This window comes from Narcine bancroftii, chromosome 7, assembly GCF_036971445.1.
Source record: "Narcine bancroftii isolate sNarBan1 chromosome 7, sNarBan1.hap1, whole genome shotgun sequence".
Classification (NCBI taxonomy): domain Eukaryota; kingdom Metazoa; phylum Chordata; class Chondrichthyes; order Torpediniformes; family Narcinidae; genus Narcine; species Narcine bancroftii.
In genome coordinates, this window is record NC_091475.1 from 173,683,892 (window position 1) to 173,703,498 (window position 19,607).

At 40.5% G+C, this 19,607-nt stretch overlaps 1 protein-coding gene across 1 annotated transcript in view; it reads right to left on the reverse strand.

Annotated features, from left to right (window-relative positions):
• Nucleotides 1-374: 374 nt before the first annotated feature.
• The window catches only part of micu2 (mitochondrial calcium uptake 2), a 419,472-nt gene continuing 400,239 nt past the window's right edge, over nucleotides 375-19,607 (reverse strand). Inside the window, exons 10-13 of the mRNA XM_069891395.1 lie at nucleotides 16,209-16,380; nucleotides 15,159-15,267; nucleotides 2,967-3,124; nucleotides 375-1,177 (exon numbers count right to left, since the gene is read on the reverse strand). Of these exons, the coding sequence (XP_069747496.1) occupies nucleotides 1,073-1,177; nucleotides 2,967-3,124; nucleotides 15,159-15,267; nucleotides 16,209-16,380 (544 nt within the window). The 3' untranslated portion in view covers nucleotides 375-1,072. The remainder of the gene's footprint in view (nucleotides 1,178-2,966; nucleotides 3,125-15,158; nucleotides 15,268-16,208; nucleotides 16,381-19,607) is intronic.

Here is a 19,607-nt window from a genome sequence, read left to right on the forward strand (position 1 = left end):
CTGTGGTAATAGTTTAGACCAAGGTTACAGCTTTTCATAATGCTGCAATGGAACTATACCTAGAAGAGCATAAAAGCAGAGTTTTGTGTGCATGTGGAAAGCCATACACTATGAGTGTTGATTAGTATTTCTGTCAATAGATAATAGGAACATAACAATCTATTGTGAAGTGAATACTGTCTCAAATGTGTTTAAAGTTCTCGTTTAGCATTAGTTAATATTTAGATGGCTCCATTACTTAACTATTGTTGTGGCATATTTTGAGGAGATGTGGTATCAGATGAGAGCAAGTCTTAAAATCAATCAGATAAGAGGCATAAGGTCTTGCTCCTTTGATGTGTCTTTTACCAGCCATATTCTGTCACAAATTACAATTTAGATTTTGAAAGCCAAACTTTATTAGTACAAAAGAAACAGTGCAGATTAAAGTTTCTAGCTGCATTTCTACATTTCAATTAAATCATTATTTCTTATGTGACCATTCAAGGAATACAATGTAGAACATTTTATCTACTTCCAAAAAGTATTGAATAATAATTGAGATCACCACAGTAAATGAACCATCCACACAAATTCCTTGTTAAATTTCCATGAAACTGATATTTTTAAAAAAATTCAGATTTGGAGCAAGTTTGTGTAAAATAATTTGAATAAATATTCTTGGAGCATTTCTAAATAAACATACATTACTATCCCTCAATAAAATGAATGAAAAGTAATCAATGCAACTATTTAGATGTTTAATTTTAATTAACTGTATTGCCTTCATGAAAAAGTAATGCATAAAGGCTTGTGTCATGGAAGGAATAGAGAGGCTAAAAGAAAACATTTCATCGCAGTGGCATACTATTGTATTTTAAGTTCTGTGTATGTAAACAAATAAGAAAGAACTTTCCAGAATATATCATGAAGACAGTACAGCATTATTTTCCTGAAACAAGACATTTATATCTTTCAATTAATTCTGGACTCGTTATGGCAGATCTTTTAAAATTTACTGATAGGACAGTTTGTTGAGAAAAGGTATGCAAGGTAGATTATTTTCTGTAGAAAGCTCTTGTGTTCTGTAGTATTAACAGGGACTTTTCCCAGACTGCTTCCAGGCTTCATGAACTCCAGCAATAGTTTCTTTCTTCACACATTTCAAATAGCCCTTTAAACCATGTTGAATTGGTGCCTGTAGAAATGAAAGTCATGTGTTGCAGCTATTGTAAACATATACAATTGTTCTCTATCGCAATATTAAAACATTGCAGGAACATCCATAGAGCTCTTTGTTCCTAGTCACCCATTCAATATTTTTTTTTGCTGGATCCACCTTTCTGACCAGACTCCTTATGCCTCAGCAGTTATTCTAATATCTTCTGGAATTGGAAACAAATGGTGGGAGTACTCAGCCAGTCAAGGAGCCAATGCACAAGGAGAAATCCGTTAACATTTTAGGTCAAAGTTGAACCCCTATTTGCCTCGTGTCCAAAATGCTCTGAATCTTGTCTTTGAATTAATGAGCCACAACAGCCATTAATAAAGAATGTATATAAATACTTTACTCTGCATCTCAGTCCTGTGTGAATCCTGATTCTGAAATGATGTTCATTATTTCTAGATTATTCATCCTTTTGGCATCTAATCAGGTGGTCAATAAAAATTAAAATGTTTTCGTCAGTTGAGATTAGTTCTCATTTTTATAAATTTAATGATGTAAAAACTAATCAAATATTCCTTCTATTAAACATACATCTTAGCCTTAGCTGTGGCAAAAAAAATGTATAATGTCAACTTGGACATCAGAAGAGTCTGAGAGTACAGCAATGGTACATGGAAATGAATAAATGTATTCCATTGGAAAAAAATAACATATAATTTAAAAAAAAGTCACATATTTGAACAAATGTGGGAACCGTACATGCAACATAACAGAGAGGGCTTCCCTCGGACCTCCACCCCCTAAAATGATAAGACAAAATGACTTGATCCAGTGTGTAAAAGTAGATGACACAATTTTCTTGTTTATTTTCATTGTGTGATGACATTGTTTAATGGGTTTGGAGGGGGGTGAGAAGGGGGGAGGGAAAGTAAGGGGGAAAAAAGGGGAGAAAATGCCACTGTATATTTAAGAGGGAAATGTTTGTATGTATTTTGATTGATATGGTTCACAGTGTGAAAAATAAAAAAAAACCATACATCTTATTTTTGTACATATAAATTACTGAAACCTACTATCTTCTAAATCCTGTATTTGGATGAAAGAAGTGGGAATGTGCTGTCTTTTCGGGTAGATTAATGCAGTAATAAAGTGCTGAATGAAATTGTTAAGAGAAACTATATTTCATAACATTGGTCTAATCCCTGAATTCATTTGTGGGCACCAAACCTCAGAAAAACACGTTGGGCTCAGAAAGAACAAACCAGAAGTTCCCATAAGAAATATGCCATCCAATTAAATGGTTGATCTAATCTGCTCCCATTCCACTTTCCCAATATATCTCCATTTTTTATTAAATACATCTCAGCTTTGAATATATTCAGATTGACCCTCCGCATCTTTTTTAGGGAAGGAGCTTCAAGAAATTCTTTCTCATCTTCAAGAGGTAACCCTCTTATTCAGAGAATATGCCCTCTGATTTTGGCATTTTCCACACAAGAGAACTGCTGAGGCTCCGTGATTGAATATATTCATGAAAGTGATTGGAAGGGTTTTAGATATCATAGGAATCCAGGGCTATGAGGGTTAGTTGTGGAAAACAGAGCCAAAGCAAATGATAATTCATCTTATTGAATTGCAGAACAAAAACGAGTAGCCAAATAACCTACTTCTACTTCTTATGTTCTAAAATGATGAGAAACGGAGAAGAAAAATCAAAAAAACATTTTTTCCAAGTAAAAAGTCTGTGGGTGGTAGATCTGTAAAATGTAAATAGCTAAAGATTTGTATATCTATCTATTGTTTAGAACTTTAATATTACCTTGAAGCCACGATGGAGCCTGGCCATAATCACTGAAAGGAACTCTTGTTTGCTCAAACATCCATCTCCATCTATATCAAAAATCTTAAACACCGTATCAAGAACATTATCTGACAATTCTTGTCCTGTTGCAACTTTCACAGCTCTCTTGAACTGTCCTAAAATTAAGAGGGAAAACAGATACAAATTAGTAAAATATAAAAGCCATTCAACACACGGAAGATACTTTTCCTTTGCAACAATGGTATAAAAGCAATGGTAAATTATGTAGAATTTATTTTAGTCTATTAAAATAGAATGAAATGGATATATAAGAGCATAATTTAATTTTAATGCCTAAATAATTAAAAATGAAGTATTTACTGTGACATTTGATCTTTGCTTACTGTCCACACAAGTTGGAATCCACCCAACTTTCAATTCTAAGCTATTCTACTGTTCAAGTAATGCAACATAATCAACAAAACATTAACATCCACAAAACAGAGCTTTTTAAATTTTAATTTAGACATACAGCATGGAAAAGAGTGGAATAATGCTATCTAGATTGCCAAGCATTGAAAATTATAATTTCTCAATTCGTCACAAGGTTTCAATTTAGATATAGAGCATGGTAACAAGCTCTTCCAGCCCTCAAACCCGTGCCACCCAAATACTTCAATTAACTTTCAACCCCAGTACATTTTGTAGGGTGGGAAGAAACCAGAGGGCCTAGAGGAAACCACGCTGTCATGGGGAGTACGTACAAACTCCTTACAGACAGCGCATGATTTGAACCTGGGTCACTTGCGCTGTAATAGGTGTGCAACCCAAATAATTGCTTTTGAATCCTTAGGCACAGATGACATCTAATTTTCTAGATAGACGAACATAAGAACAAGGTGGTATTTCCTTTCATTTGGATACTTTGCATTTAGCTTTTACATTGTTCCAATTAACTTTCTTTTACCTCAGAATCAGAAATCTCCATTTATAGTGGTTGGATGTGTATTATTTGGGAAAACATTTTCATCAATTAGTTTCAGTAAAGTTAACCATGAAAGTTCCAGAATTTGTGTAAGCACCTTTGTTTCACTAATATCTTTCATATAGAAAATAGATCACCTGACATATGTAACTCCACATCAAGGAAATTATTTGACTCTGCCTCCCTGTTTAGGGGTAATTAGGATGAAGAATAAATGGTGGCACTAAAACATCATCGACATCCATTTAAAAAAAAAAGCTGGATGATGAGCATATGCAAAGAAATGGATCAGAGAACTTTTGCCAAAGCCTGTTGCATAGACCCAAGTTGCTGATTTTATGAACCTGCAAAAGACATTTGGATATGATGTAGATGAGATGCTGAGGCTATCTATGTTTCCACAGTGAGATCTTGTTGTTAGTTAGGTCATTAAAGCATCATGCTGTTAAATATGCAGAAAGCTGGTCCTAAATTTCAGAAAATTATGTGTTGGGAAGATCAGAACTAGAGTTCATTATTACAGAATAGTTGCCAAGAAATCCAATAGGTTATTCAGAAAACAACTTATTTACCTCATGAGTGGTGGGAATGTGGAACTTGCAACCATAAGAAGTAGTTGAAGCAAATGTTTTGGATACACTTAAAAGGAGGGTGCATAAAATATATGAGGGAGAAGAACACAAAGAATTAGGTTGATAGATTTAAATCTAGAAAGGCAAGAGAAAAGTTAAGTAGAGCATGATCACTGCCAATGAACATGTTGGGCTGAATGGCCTGTGTCTGTCTATATCTTCTCTAATCTTATATATGTACTATTGTGGTGATACGACCTGAATAGACCCCTTTAGGGGGCTGACTCCACCCGAATATAGACCTGAGCCGGCCCATCCTGAGCTAGTCACACGGGAGTCACCGAAGCATGAACTGGTGTTCAGACTTTTACCTGAATAAAGCCTGTTGTACAATCTTTTGAGTTTTATGTTTGTTTGCAGCTACCTCAGCGCACCACAACTATGCAGAATGACTACATATTTTGGAAATGATTGTATCTTAAAGCCTTAAGGACTCTGCCTGAATCTTCAAGCAGGTGATCTTGTGGTCCTTATGAATAAGAGAGAACCCTTTCTAAAAATGATATGCTAACCTAATAAAGCTGCAAAACATATGTGTACTAGCAATGGATTGAGCAAAGTGATCCCACAACTCATGGAAGATCTGTTGGTCTGTCACATCAAGTGATGAATGATGGTGGACAATTGTACAATATGAACAGAGGAGATTACTTAGAAAAGCCATTCTCAATGGGGGCCCAAGATGTATATGGGGTATGGAAACTGAACAGATTAAACAGCTTTTGGGGAAAGAAAGGACTTTGCTGCTAGGCTTTGCTATGTAGTTGCCAAGCAACGCAAGATTTTTTTTCGAAATGAAGGCATTTGGAGACGGCCTAAAATGGCCTAGTTAAATGAAGAAAATCAACAATTTTCCTTGCTTCGACTTGATTGGCATGGAACCAGCTTTGGCTATGAATTGCCTTCTACATAGTTTTGCTCTATCGCCTTCAAATTCCAGGAAATAAGTGTGCAGGCTGAAAAATGTGACTATATTTCTCATCTCTGCAAGCCCCTTCATTTTGCTTCATGTTTTTGTGACAGGTAGTGAATTAATGACTCCTTCTGCTAGCTTTTATTGAATTTATCGTTCATTATTTTTCTCAAAATTTAAGCAATTTTTGAGCTAACTCTTGTAAGGAGTGCTTTTGTAATAGTTTGTTATCTTCAGAAATACTGGTAATTTTATCCATGAGTTTTGAGTCAAGAAGGAAGCATTGGCAGTATTTGGTGCAACACATCATCTGATTTCATTACATCTCCGCAAAACCCCTCTCTGCCCACGTGTTTGATTATTTTTAATACATTTACAAACAAAAGCATGAGGGCCAAGCAAATTGAAACAACATTCTTTTCTTTTGGATGCCTGCCAGCATTTTCTCATACTTTGATAAATGGAGGGGGAGGATCATGTGATGACGTAGAGCCAGGACGGGAGATCTGGCTCCTCCAAGGAAAAGTTTTAAAAAGACTCGAAAATTAAAGTATTTACTCTAAAACAGGGGTGGCCAACCTTTTAACTTTTCATTTCTAATTTAGACATACAGCATGGTAACAGGCCATTTTGGACCACATATGCATGCTGCCCAATTAACCTACACCTCCGGTACGTATTCATGGGGCAAAATGGCCTGTTACCATGCTGTATGTCTAAATTAAAAATTAAAAGGTTGGCCACCCCTGCTCTAAAAAATAATGAAAGAAGAGGGAACTATACTGGAATGTGAAAAAATGCCACTCAAAAAAGACAGAAGTAGAAGAGAAGAACGAATATGGAAAAGAATTACAGCTGGAAGAAAAAAAAGGGCCATACTTTGATGAAGGGCTCAAGCCCGAAACGTCAGTTATGAATCTTTTCCTTTGCTACATAAAGGACTGACACAGGCCCAAAGGACCCCCAAACCCAGCAGAAATAGAAATTCACCAAGACAAATGGTTACTTAAACAAAAGTTGCTTTTAATTTTCTTTAAACATATAAACGGGATCAAACTTTAACTTATTACTATTAACTTAATCTAACTTAGCCCCCTTCTAATTCTAAGCCCATGTGTATGTAACGTGTGTAAGTTCAGGAAAGTTCTTTGATTCACAGTCCAATCTCACTTCTCATTCCTCCAAGTTCACTGGTATCAGGCAATTCTTATACTTTGCATAGAATTTAACATTTATGAATTTTCACCAGGCTCTAGCGAAAAGGTAAATGGTTACCACTCAGGAAGGTTCTAGTTGATTTCAGAGAGAGATTTGTTGCTTGTTGGACACACACAAACTGATTTTCCACTATCAGTCTTGCCGAAGAAACTTGCCCCATCATGGGTTTTCCAAATGTTAACCTCCTTCCCTTATTTTAGGAGAAACACTCTAGCCAGCCATTTCTTCCTGTAAGGACTTCAAGGGGTTTCAATAGGCTGAAATCAGAACTCACAACCCGTCTTCAAAATGGGGTTTTCCACAAGCTTCCAAAAGCTACCGCAGAAGTCGGTTCTCTCTCTCTCTCTCTTTTAGAGAATAACTGATTAGTCTTTTTTTTCTCTATCTTTAGCCACTTTCAGGTGGAATCGCCTGGAGAATGCGGCTCCGGAGCAGGCTGCAAGTGTCTGTGAAGAGACATTCAGGTGGCAGCACTGAAGGAGGTGTTCTGCCATCTGAAAGGTCTGAAGTGGGGAGAGGGGTCACAGAACAAAAGCTGGCTCCTGAGTCCGGGCAGGGGCAGCAGTCTTGACAGCTTTCCTCCCTGCTGCCTGACAGCTTGGCTCCCCGCTGCCTGACAGCCCCTCCTCGCTGTCTGAAGCCCCCCCAGCGCGGGACTGCAGGGCTGGGACAGCCGGGGGGGGATACGGGGTTGGGGTAGCCGTGGGGGGGGCAAGTACGGGGCTGGGGCAGACGGCGAGGGATGTATGGGGCTGGGGCGGCCGGCGGGGGAGCACGGGGCTGGGGCGGCTGGTGGGGGAAGTATGGGGGGGACGACTGCAGAGCTGGGGTGGCCGGGGAGGGGGGGAAATATGGGATTGGGGTGGCTGTGGGGGGGCAAGTATGTAGCTGGGGTGGCCGGGAGTGAAGTAAGGGGCTGGGGCGGCTGGCAAGGGAGTACGGGGCTGGGACAGCCGGGGGGCTGGGGCGGCCGGCATGGGAGTATGGGGCTGGGACAGCAACGGGGAAGTACAGGTCTGGGGTGGCTGGCAGGGGATTACGGGGCTGGGGCGGCAGGTGGGGGAGTACAGGGCTTGGGCGGTCAGCGGGTGAGTACAGGATTGGGATGGCTGTCCCAAGAATCCTGACTTATCAAAAGCTCTCACCTTTTAAATTTAGTGTAAGCCCCATAGTCTCCTGCCGGCCACCCCAGCCTCGTAGCCCCATGGCGGGGGACTGTCAGGCAGTGGGGAGGGTAGGTTTTGGCAGCGGGGCTGTTGGCGGGTCTCCAGCTGACTGTCAACAGCCTGCCCACTGCTAGGCACCTGAAAGCTGCTAGCAGCATTGCGTGAGCTGCTTTCAGGTGCAATGGGGGATTCTTGGAGCAGGATATTATACCTACAGAAGGGTTAGGTAGGTAAACCTCCTGGTTGGGTTCTCCACTTTCAGGTACAGTTGGGTATTGTGACCTGAAAGTGGCTTTTGTTTGCAAAACCACATGACTCTTCTTAGAACAGCAAACTGCAAGCAGCCAGATTGCTGGCACCGAAATAGTTTCTGCATGGCTACCTGCTTCTTTCAAAACAATAATCCATTTACTCCACAGCATCAGTCCAATTAACACCTACTTGTGAAATTTCCATAGACATTCTTCTCAAAGTTTCTGTAAGTCAACTGTGGACATAATATCTCAATGCATAGCTCTTGCATTTTAAATAAGATGTCTTTTGTGAACTGTTATTGTCTTTGTAGTGACCAACACTAAACATGCCAACAATCTATCTCTTTTAAAGACATATTAATATATAATATAAAATATAACATACCTCATCACTCTTTGACCTGTTGGACTTCTCCACCATTTTGTGTTTCTACTTCAACCACAGTGTCTACTGATTTTTGTGATTTACTTTATAAATTAGAAAATAGTCTTGCATCATACAGGATAAGTGAATCAATTGCTAAAAGTGGAAATGCTCATAATGTCACTGAGGCATTTATTTGCCTTCAGTGTCCATAACAATATTTGATGTTATGAACTTAAATGTCAAAGAAAATATTCAGGCAATTCCTTTGAGTAATTCCACTGTTTCTGGAATTGACGAGACATTGAAAATTAGTCATTTCATTGCAATCCAAGAAATTCTCTTTACAATTGGACAAATCTACTCTGCAAGAGAACAACACTCTTCTCATGGCTAATGCCAGATTCTAGAATGGAAACGAGCTTATGGAAGAGATGTTTGCCAGAAGGATTAAAACCAATAGCAAGGGTTTAATTTTCAAAGAAGTTAAGAATTACATAAACAAGAAACGAATTCCATTCGAGAACATAGTTGCCTGTACAACTGATAGTACTGCTTTAATTGGTGTTCTCGCACCAACCCTCTTTTCAATCTTCTTCAGCATGATGCTGAACCAAGCCATGAAAGACCCCAACAATGAAGACGCTGTTTACATCCGGTACCGCACGGATGGCAGTCTCTTCAATCTGAGGCGCCTGCAAGCTCACACCAAGACACAAGAGAAACTTGTCCGTGAACTACTCTTTGCAGACGATGCCGCTTTAGTTGCCCATTCAGAGCCAGCTCTTCAGCGCTTGACGTCCTGCTTTGCGGAAACTGCCAAAATGTTTGGCCTGGAAGTCAGCCTGAAGAAAACTGAGGTCCTCCATCAGCCAGCTCCCCACCATGACTACCAGCCCCCCCACATCTCCATCGGGCACACAAAACTCAAAACGGTCAACCAGTTTACCTATCTCGGCTGCACCATTTCATCAGATGCAAGGATCGACAATGAGATAGACAACAGACTCGCCAAGGCAAATAGCGCCTTTGGAAGACTACACAAAAGAGTCTGGAAAAACAACCAACTGAAAAACCTCACAAAGATAAGCGTATACAGAGCCGTTGTCATACCCACACTCCTGTTCGGCTCCGAATCATGGGTCCTCTACCGGCACCACCTACGGCTCCTAGAACGCTTCCACCAGCGTTGTCTCTGCTCCATCCTCAACATCCATTGGAGCGCTTTCATCCCTAACGTCGAAGTACTCGAGATGGCAGAGGTCGACAGCATCGAGTCCACGCTGCTGAAGATCCAGCTGCGCTGGATGGGTCACGTCTCCAGAATGGAGGACCATCGCCTTCCCAAGATCGTGTTATATGGCGAGCTCTCCACTGGCCACCGTGACAGAGGTGCACCAAAGAAAAGGTACAAGGACTGCCTAAAGAAATCTCTTGGTGCCTGCCACATTGACCACCGCCAGTGGGCTGATAACGCCTCAAACCGTGCATCTTGGCGCCTCACAGTTTGGCGGGCAGCAACCTCCTTTGAAGAAGACCGCAGAGCCCACCTCACTGACAAAAGGCAAAGGAGGAAAAACCCAACACCCAACCCCAACCAACCAATTTTCCCCTGCAACCGCTGCAACCGTGTCTGCCTGTCCCGCATCGGACTTGTCAGCCACAAACGAGCCTGCAGCTGACGTGGACTTTTTACCCCCTCCATAAATCTTCGTCCGCGAAGCCAAGCCAAAGAAGAATTGTTGGACGATACAGAGGGTTCATCACATGCCTGAAAAATGTTACACTTTCAGTCTTTACTATTCATTGTTGATTTTAATAAAGAGCTTATAATAGTAATAATAAAATGCAATGAGATGATATGAATAGTTAATTAATAAAACAATCAGTATATCTAAAACAAACATTGTATTATTCTTATGGAGCACTTAGTGGCTAAAAACAAGAAGATGTTTAAATGCTTCATTTTCTCTATTGTCATAAAGACTGTAAACTTTATAAAATCACATTTCCTTCAAGAACGTAAGAAATAGGAGCAAGGGTATAGCATCGTGAAGAAAGCATTTCAGTGCCTCTGTTTCCTCGGGAGTTCGTGGAAGTTTGGTATAGATACGCTCTATTAATGACTCTAAAGACAGTGAGTGAGAAACGATAGGCTTTAATACACTTTAGATTGTAACTGACCTAACTCCATGTGCTCAAATGAATGGATAGGGGAAGGGAGATCCTCCTTTACAGCCAGGTCACAAGAGGAGGAGTTACTAGGGAGCGAGTTCATCAGTGGGCGGGCCAGCCCCTCATACACAGCAATATATATATATCACCACATTCACCCCCTCTTTAAAACAAAACCCCTCCAGGTTAAAATCCTAGAGTCTCAGCCGGTGACCTGCGCAGCTCCACTGGTGGTGTACTGGTCAGCTCTGTTGCCGGTCGTGTGTCTTGAGGCTGGGGAGGTAGGGTTGTCTCTGTAGGAGGCGGGGTTTGGTTGTATGTGGGGGCAATCACAGTGGTCGGAGCAGCTGGAAGGGGGTTTGGGGCGTATGGTATGGGTGCCTGGGAGGTTTCACTAACCTGCATCGTCCCTGAGGGGGGTTGATGTAGGTGTAGATGGGATCTGAGTTAGCTGGGGTGGGGAGTTGGTAGGGGTCTCCGACTCATGCCATGTCCTGGACAGGGACTGTGTTCCCATGGCTGTCAGGGTACAGCACGTAGGCATATAGAGAGTTGGTGTGCAGTAGCTACACCTCTTTGACCAACGGGTTGGTCTTATGGCCCCTCGCATGTTTCCTCAGTAGGACGGGCCCCGGAGATGAGAGCCAGGGAAGCAGTGTGGTTCCGGTTGCTGACCTGGGGAAGGAATACATGCGTTCATGTGGGGTCATGTTGGAGCGATGCATAGGTTGGATCGGATGGCATGGAGTGCTTCCGGCAGGACTTCCTGCCAACGGGACACTGCGTGGCTGTGCTTCTAGCCACCAGGTACTGCCACAGCTTATCACTCATGAAAGAGGAAAATAGGACCCAATTCGGGTACCTAAAGAGGGTGAATATGCTGCAGGGTACCCTGATGATGGTGGCTGAGGTCATGTCAGGACAGGGGATGGTAAAGGGGAATCTGGAGAACTCATGATGACATTGAGGAAATAGACATTCCTGTTGGACAAGGGCAGGAGCCCCTTGAAATTGATACTGAGTCGTTGAAAGAAGCATGTGGCTTTAATGAGGTGCGACTTGTCGGGCAGGAAGATTTGCAGTTTACATTCTACACAGACCCGACAGTGTCTGGTCAAAGTCATGACATCCTCGATGGAGTACAGGAGGTTCCGAGCTTTTATGAATTGGAACAGTCTTGTGACTCCGAGATGGCAGAGGTCGTCGTGGAGGAACTGGAAGTGACTGAGATGCATGCTGGCGCATGTCCCCCGGGAGAGGGCATCGGGTTGGGGGGGGGGGGGGGTTGTTGAGCTTGTCTGTCCAATATAGGATATCATAGTTATAGGTTGAGAGCTCGATTCCCCACCTCAGGATTTTATTGTTCTTGATTTTACCCCGCAGTTTGGTGTTGAACATAAAGGCCACGGGTCATTGGTCCGTAAGCAGGGTACATCTTTGCCCGGCCATGTAATGATGCCAGTGGTATACTGCCTCATTGATCACCTGTGCCTCCTTCTCGACAGAGGAGTGCTGTGTCTCGGGGCCATGGAGGGTGCGGGGGAAAAAATGCCACTGGCTTGCCTGCCTGGTTGAGAGTGGTGGCCAGCGCGAAGTCGGAGGCATTGCTTTCCACCTGGAATGGGATGGATTCATCCACGGCATCATGGCTTTAACGTCCTTTGATTTGAGTGAATGCAGCTCCGGCTTCTGCTGATAAGGGGAAGTTTGTGGATCTTACCGGGGGTAGGGCTTTATCAGCATAGTTGGGCACCCATTGGGCGTAGAAGGAAAAGAACTCCAGGCACCTTTTTAGCACCTTGAGGTTGTGTGGGATCAGGAGCTCCATGAAGAGACACATGAGGTTGGGGACAGGGGCAAATGACACCATGTGCCAAGGAGGGCCAGGTGGGTAGTGCTAAACACACACTTCTCCTTATTGTAAGTAAAATTGAGGGAATTTGAGGTGTGGAGGAATTTGGCAAGGTTCACGTTGTGGTCCTGCTGGTTGTGGCTGCAGATGGAGACATTGTCTAGGTAGGGGAACATGGCCGTCAGTTTGTGCCTGTCTACCATATGATTCATCTCCCTCTGGAATACGGAGAAGGGCACCCGGAGGAAGTGGAAGAGCCTGCCACCTGCTTCAAATGCGGTATATTGGCAGTCTCCTGGGCGAAGTGGGAGTTGGTGGTACGCCGACTTCAGGTCAATAATGGAGAACACCCTGCACTGGGCGATTTTATTGATCATGTCAGCGATCCATGGGAGGGGGGTAAGCATCCAGCTGTGTGAATTGGTTAATCTTCTGCCTGTAATCGATCACCATCTGGGGTTTACTCCTGCCCCTGACAACCACGACTAGGGCTCTCCATGGGCTGGAAATGTGGGCTATGATCCCCTCCACCAGAAGTCACTGCACCTCGGACTATAGCGCCTGCTCTTTGTCACAATGAGCTTACAGTCCGGGGTCAGGTTCTCAAATAATGGTGGAGGGGTATGCGGAGGGTGGAGAGGCCGCAGGCGGGGGCTGGCTGCCTGTGGGGGGCCCGTGAGTTGGGGGTTGAATACCGTTATGAGCGGTTGTGGTCCTCTGAACGCCATCATCACACTCCTGAACTGGCTTTGGAAGTTGAGGCCCAGGAGAATCAGCGCGCAGAGTTGTGGCATCACGAATAAATGGAAATTATCATAATGTTCACCTCCCCCTCCATTAACGACACTATACAATTCCTGCAGATCTCAGCAGATTGGTCCTTTGCGGCCATTGAGATAGTGGTGTTCGTAGATCTGACAGAGAGAGTTTGTGAGCAGTATCCGAATGGATGAAGCTCTCTGTGCTCCCACTGTCAAACAGGCAGTTTGTTCTTTTCCCATTTACCTCAATTTCCATCATCGAGTGGGCGATCGGGTGAGGCCTGTTTTCTGTACTGTATTGTTCTATAAGATGCCACATAAAAGACTCATCCAGAAGGTCATGATGCTTGAAGTTGGGAGTAATGTATTAGCATGGATAGATGATTGATTAAAAAGTTAGATTTAGGACAAATGTCTGTTTCTCTGGTTGCCATTCAGTGCTGAACGGAGTGCTGCAGTGGTCGGTGCTGGGCCTGTAACTGTTAACTATGTAAATGATTTGAAAGAGGGGACTGAGTGTATTGAATCAAAGTTTGCTAAGAACACTAAAGTGAATGGAAAAGCAGATTAAGCAGAGATTGAGATAGATTAGATAAGTGATAGGTAAGGATCTGGTGGATGGAGTACATTGTTGGTAAATGTAAGGTCATCCACTTTGGAAGGATAAGTAGTAGATCAGATTATTATTTAAATGGTGAAAGATTGCAGCAAGTGCATAAATTGCAAAAGTTTGGTTTGCAGGTGCATCGGGTAATGAAGAAGGCAAAAGTTGGCCTTCATTACTACAGGGATTAAATTTAAGAGTAGGGAGATTCTTCTGCAAATATACAGGGGAGTGATGAGGCCATACCTGGAGAACTGCATGCAGTTCTGGTCTCCTTACTTGAAAAAAAGATATAGTGGCTTTGGAAGAGAAGGTTCACCAGGTGGAAGTTCCAGATGAGGTGACAGAGATGAAGGGATTTACCTTTGAGGAGAGATTGCGTCCCTTGGGATTATATTCATAGGCGTTCAGAAGAATGGAAAGGGATCCAAAATTATGAAAGGGGATAAACAAGATAAAGGCAGGAAAGTTGTTTCTACAGGTAAGCGAAAGCAGAACAAAGGCATATAGCCTCAAGATTTGGAAGAGTGATAGTTTTTCCCAGAGAGGAGTGAATCTGTGAAATGCTCTGCTGAAGGAAAGAATAAATGATCCTTGATTAAAAGTGAGCTATATTTTTGCACTGTAGGGAAATTAAGGATTTTGGGGAAAAAGCCAAATAGGTGGAGCTGAGTCCATGCCCAGATCATCAATAATGAATGGTGGAGCAGGCTCAACGGACCAGGCAGCCTACTCCTAAACCCCATTTCTTATGCAAACAACATCCAGAATGTAGCACTGAATATTTGCACTTGTAGTAAAATGCTTTCAGTAGAGTTGCCATATTGGTATCTCCCTTCTCAGTGTGACCTTTCACAAAGGGGGCAATGTATCCATTATTAGCCAATCACAGCCCAGTCGATCGATAGAATCATTAGCAAATTCGTGGACGATGTCACTGATAGTTTTCTATATATTTGGTGGAAATATTTGAGGTGAAATCAATTCACTGGGAGTACGATTCATACTAAGTATTTTAAGGAGAATAGAAGGAAAAAAGTGGAATGATTTGGAAAGGACCTTTCTTTGGCTTGGCTTCGCGGACGAAGATTTATGGAGGGGGTAAATGTCCACGTCAGCTGCAGGCTCGTTTGTGGCTGACAAGCCCAAATCATCATGGAAGTATTTGGATCTCATGACTTGAGTAAATGTCCCACATTCTTTTTTTACTATTGGACGGTAACACTTCATTATTCAAAATACCTTTCTCATTTTAATGGTAAAGGTGAAATGTTGTTCATACTTACCTATTCCGACAGGACGACTGGCTGCAGTGAACATATTCATGGTGAAAGCAAAATCCTCCAGATGATTCATGAAATTGTAAAATGCCCTGAATTCTTCAAAGGAAATGCTCTAGAATGTAACAGAGAACCAATTACTATTATAAGACAGGGCAAGTTGTGCAAGATAGATAGAAGCAAAAGAGAGAAAGGAGAGGAAAATGAAAACAAAAAGGAATGAGAGAAATGAAGAGATTGTGGTCCGTAATTACAGTATCAGAAATCTTATGCCTGCTTTCTGATGTACCTGTTGAAGAGAATTTTTATCACCGACTCCAGCAGACGTATGAAGTCAGAGAACTTTCTCTGCTTCACCAGTTCTATGCCAATGGCCATCCTTCATGCAAGGAGCAAATCATAATTCAATTTTGTTTTTACTATTATGAGATAGAAGGATTACTGAAATATTGTATGGTTTACATATGAATAATGACTCTTTTGATAATGCATTTGGTTCCCACTGTAAAGATCAATCTAAGAAGAATCACCAAGAATAAAATTGAATTTTTCCTTATCAATGAACATTTCAAATACTGATACTAATTCAAGCGTCATCTCAACTTCCCTGATACACCTGCAAGCAATTATTAGGTAAAAAATAATGTTTTAAACTTCAGTACCATGCAATACAAATACCATCATAACAAATTATTAGAATAAAATATGCTACCATCTATGATATCCTAATCAAAGCCCAAAATTCCATTTTGTGAGACAACCCATGAAAAAGAAAAATATTTTAAAAATGCTTACATGGCATAATCAGAAAACATTTGTGGTTCAAATGCAAATATCTATTACCTATCATAGTCTTCCTTGCAGTAGGAGACCGTGTATTCCTTTAATTCGCAGTTTATAACAGCTTTCCAGGATAAAATTACCTTTTTTTTCGGGCTAATTTTTTAAATACAATCATGGCTTGGTACTGCTAAACTATTCAACTAGAGAAATGGTTTTATTTAAAGTTTTCCATTTTAAACTGCAATATTATCTTGAAATTAACTTCAAACTAACCTCTCCTGGAGGAATCCTCATCTTCACATTTTTCCAATAAATACTCCGATTTTGTTCTTCAGTGAAATGGAGCAGCCACAATGCAAATTCCTCTCTTCTCATGGTTTTCATGCCTCGAGAGAATTCTCTAAATTCAATCTCTTGAACCTCTATTTGCAAATCTTCCATAAATCTATAAATTAAAAAAAAGCATTTCAGTGATCAAAAATCAAAAAATAAGCTCTAATTTTCATTTTAAAGATGCTGTTGCATCAAATAGTGACGTATATTTTTAGCATACACTTAACATCCAAAAATGGATATGAAATTCAACAATGGGCAGTATTTAACTGTTGTAAAGTTATAACTCCATTTCGTGTTGTTTAAATCTTGTCCATTAAGTCTTATGATTGACTTTTGCGAATAAAACATTTTATTTTCTTGTTGCACAGATTTACTTCAGACTATCTGTTGTCTCCTGGAAAGGGCAAAAGGATTAAAGCTTTATGCTGTGTTCTCCTTTCACCGACACACCCAGTATCAAATGGTTGCATCATAAAGCTGGTACATTCAGATATGAAAGGAGGTGTAAAATTGGGTACTTGGATGATGACAGCTGTGGACAAAATATCTTGGCTTTTTCTATACCTACATTTATTGGCTGTTCAATTTGCTGAAATTATGGGGATTAGATCAAAAAATAAGTACAATAATAAAGACTCCAATTTGAAATTAAAATTGAAAATATAATTACTTCATTTTTATTTCAACAATACTCAAAAAATTTGCAACCTCCCAGCAAATGTTCCACAATGGAGAATGGCTAAGATCATAAATGGTAAATTATAAATACAACTTGCATATAAAAAGGAGAAATTATCATTATCATAAACATTATCAACTTCACTACAGGTATTTAAAAGAACAGAAAATAAATGCCACAAAAAGTGTTTTACATGAAACACAACCAGTTTATAACCTGATTGTACGTGACATTGTCTTACAAGAAAAATACTTGCACTTTGAAAAAGGTAAAACACAGTTCAAATGGAATAAAAAGCAGAAGAAACCCCCAAAAACCCAAAGTTTGTATTCTGTATCCTGCGAGAATTATAAGGAGCATAAGAAGGTGACAAAATAATGTAACTAAAAAAGTTAGTATAGTATAAAAATTTGCAGTCGATATCAAATTAAGACAAAAATGTTGGAGGAAAGAGACTGGTCAAGAAAAATATTTTAAATGAAAACAGGGTTTGTGGGTCATTTCAAATATTTCTTATGTGACATCAGCTGTAGCAAAAAAATTGAAATTGCCAAATACTTGAAATAATGAATTAGAGAGGATTCTCAAAATTTAGCCAAAACATAATATTGAGAAACTACTCATCTATAATCAAACATTGAGAAGCTAGAGAAACTCAACAGGTCAGGCACCATCTCATTTTAGGTTGAGAATCTTTTATGTATGAGTGTACAGTCTTATCTATTGGAGAAAGATTTAGGGGAGTGGCCACAAATAAAGCTGCAACAAGGACTGTTCCCATAGGCAACAAAATGATAAGCATAGCTTGCATCGACGTGAGTTCTCAAATTACAACCTTCACCTGGATAAGGAATCAAAGGAGAAGTTGAGCATAAAGACATGTTCTTAAAATCAGATGAATGTTTTGGTGGAGGGCAACTAGTTTCCATTTTAGTGCTCTCAGGCCTTCCTGATGTAGAGTGAAGGAGTAAAGGGACTCCATGGTGAAAATGAGCCAGTTGTGATCGGAGAACTGGAAATTGTCACCATGGCAGAGGCCAAGATCAGCAACTGGAAAGGGTCTGGACTGAGAAGGAAGAAGTTAGTTGGAAACAGCAAGAGCAGCTAAAAACAATCGGTCTATTGGAATAAACCTGACTGTGGACCTTAGGCAGTCATCCCAGCAGGCCAGATTAGACATCAGCCTAGTTCATAATATTATCAATTTATTATACAAAGGAGCATGAGACACACAGGAGACTGTGGAATCTGAAGTTATACACAATTTGCTGGTGGAATTTAGTGGGTCAAGCAGCTTTAGTAGGAGAAAAAGAATGGTTGACATTTTGAGCCAAAACCCTTTATCATAACTTAACCGTTAATTTAATGACTAGTTTCTTTTTCCACATATGCTATTCATCTGGCTGTTGAGTTTGTATGGAGAGACAGGCAAGTTATAAGTTTTACATGGTCAATAACCACGTTTCAGGAAGTGATTGTTAATTAAGTGGAAGAATTTCTCCATTATGTTCATCATGTCAAGTTTATTGTCATCTAATTGCACAAGTACAATGTTCTCTGCTCCTCGGTGCAAAACACACAGACACACAACCAGATATAACACACATGTAGACCAACAATGCATATGCAGGACAAGATTTCATATATACAAATAAATAAATAAATAAATGTTGTTCTATAAAGTCTAAAAAAAACTCTGGCAAATTGACTCTGTAATTACAAACGTTACCTTTATACTTTGTGAAACATGTCAACTGTAGATTTGACTTTTAGCATTTACGGACTTTATTCTTAAATTTCATCAAGAAAGAGGAGAACCATATTCAAAAATAACTACAATGAAGTACAGTCAGCTTGGATTTCAAATGGGAAAATATTGTTGAACTAATCTCATCAAAGTTTTTGAAAGCAATAGAGAAGTAGTGCAGTAAATATAACCTATCTCAAATTTACAAAAATGATTTTGATGAAGTAACTCACAATATACAAATAAGCAAAGTAGAAAATGTAGAATCAGGGAAGTACAATAAAGGGAATAAGAGATAGTTATGAACGGTGCAAAAAGTGGGCAGTGGGGTTTGACAGAGTTCAGTGGTGGGAATATTGAGGGGTTGAAGAAGAAAGGGACCTTGAGATCCAATTGCACTAATCACGAAATTCCATGAAGGCATTAAAAAACAGCAAACCAAGCACTAAGGTTTATTTTTGGGTGATAGGACTGCAATGTTTTGAAATGATGCTGAATTTGTTCTAACCTTTGGACTGCATTTAGAGAGTTGTACACAATTCGAGCCATCATATTGACAAAGGATATAAAGATAATATACAATTGAAGGTTTATAAGGATGATACTAATAATTGTGAGTGTGTACATATCAGGAAAGAATGAAGAGATTAGGTCACTTCTCTTTTGAGAAAAGTTAGTCGAGAAAACAATACAAAACCATGTGATGGTTCAGTGTACCAGCACAACCTTTGGCTGTCTAAGGAAGATCAAGAACTCAAACTTGACACCTTGTCAAACCTTGCATCTAGTCTATCAGGCAGTATTAAATTCCTGTCCCCACTGGCTGTTTCTGAAGCTTGGACTGTACCTCAAAGCACTGAAGAGACAACACCAAAGCTGCCTCTATCAAATTTTCCAAATACATTGTAAA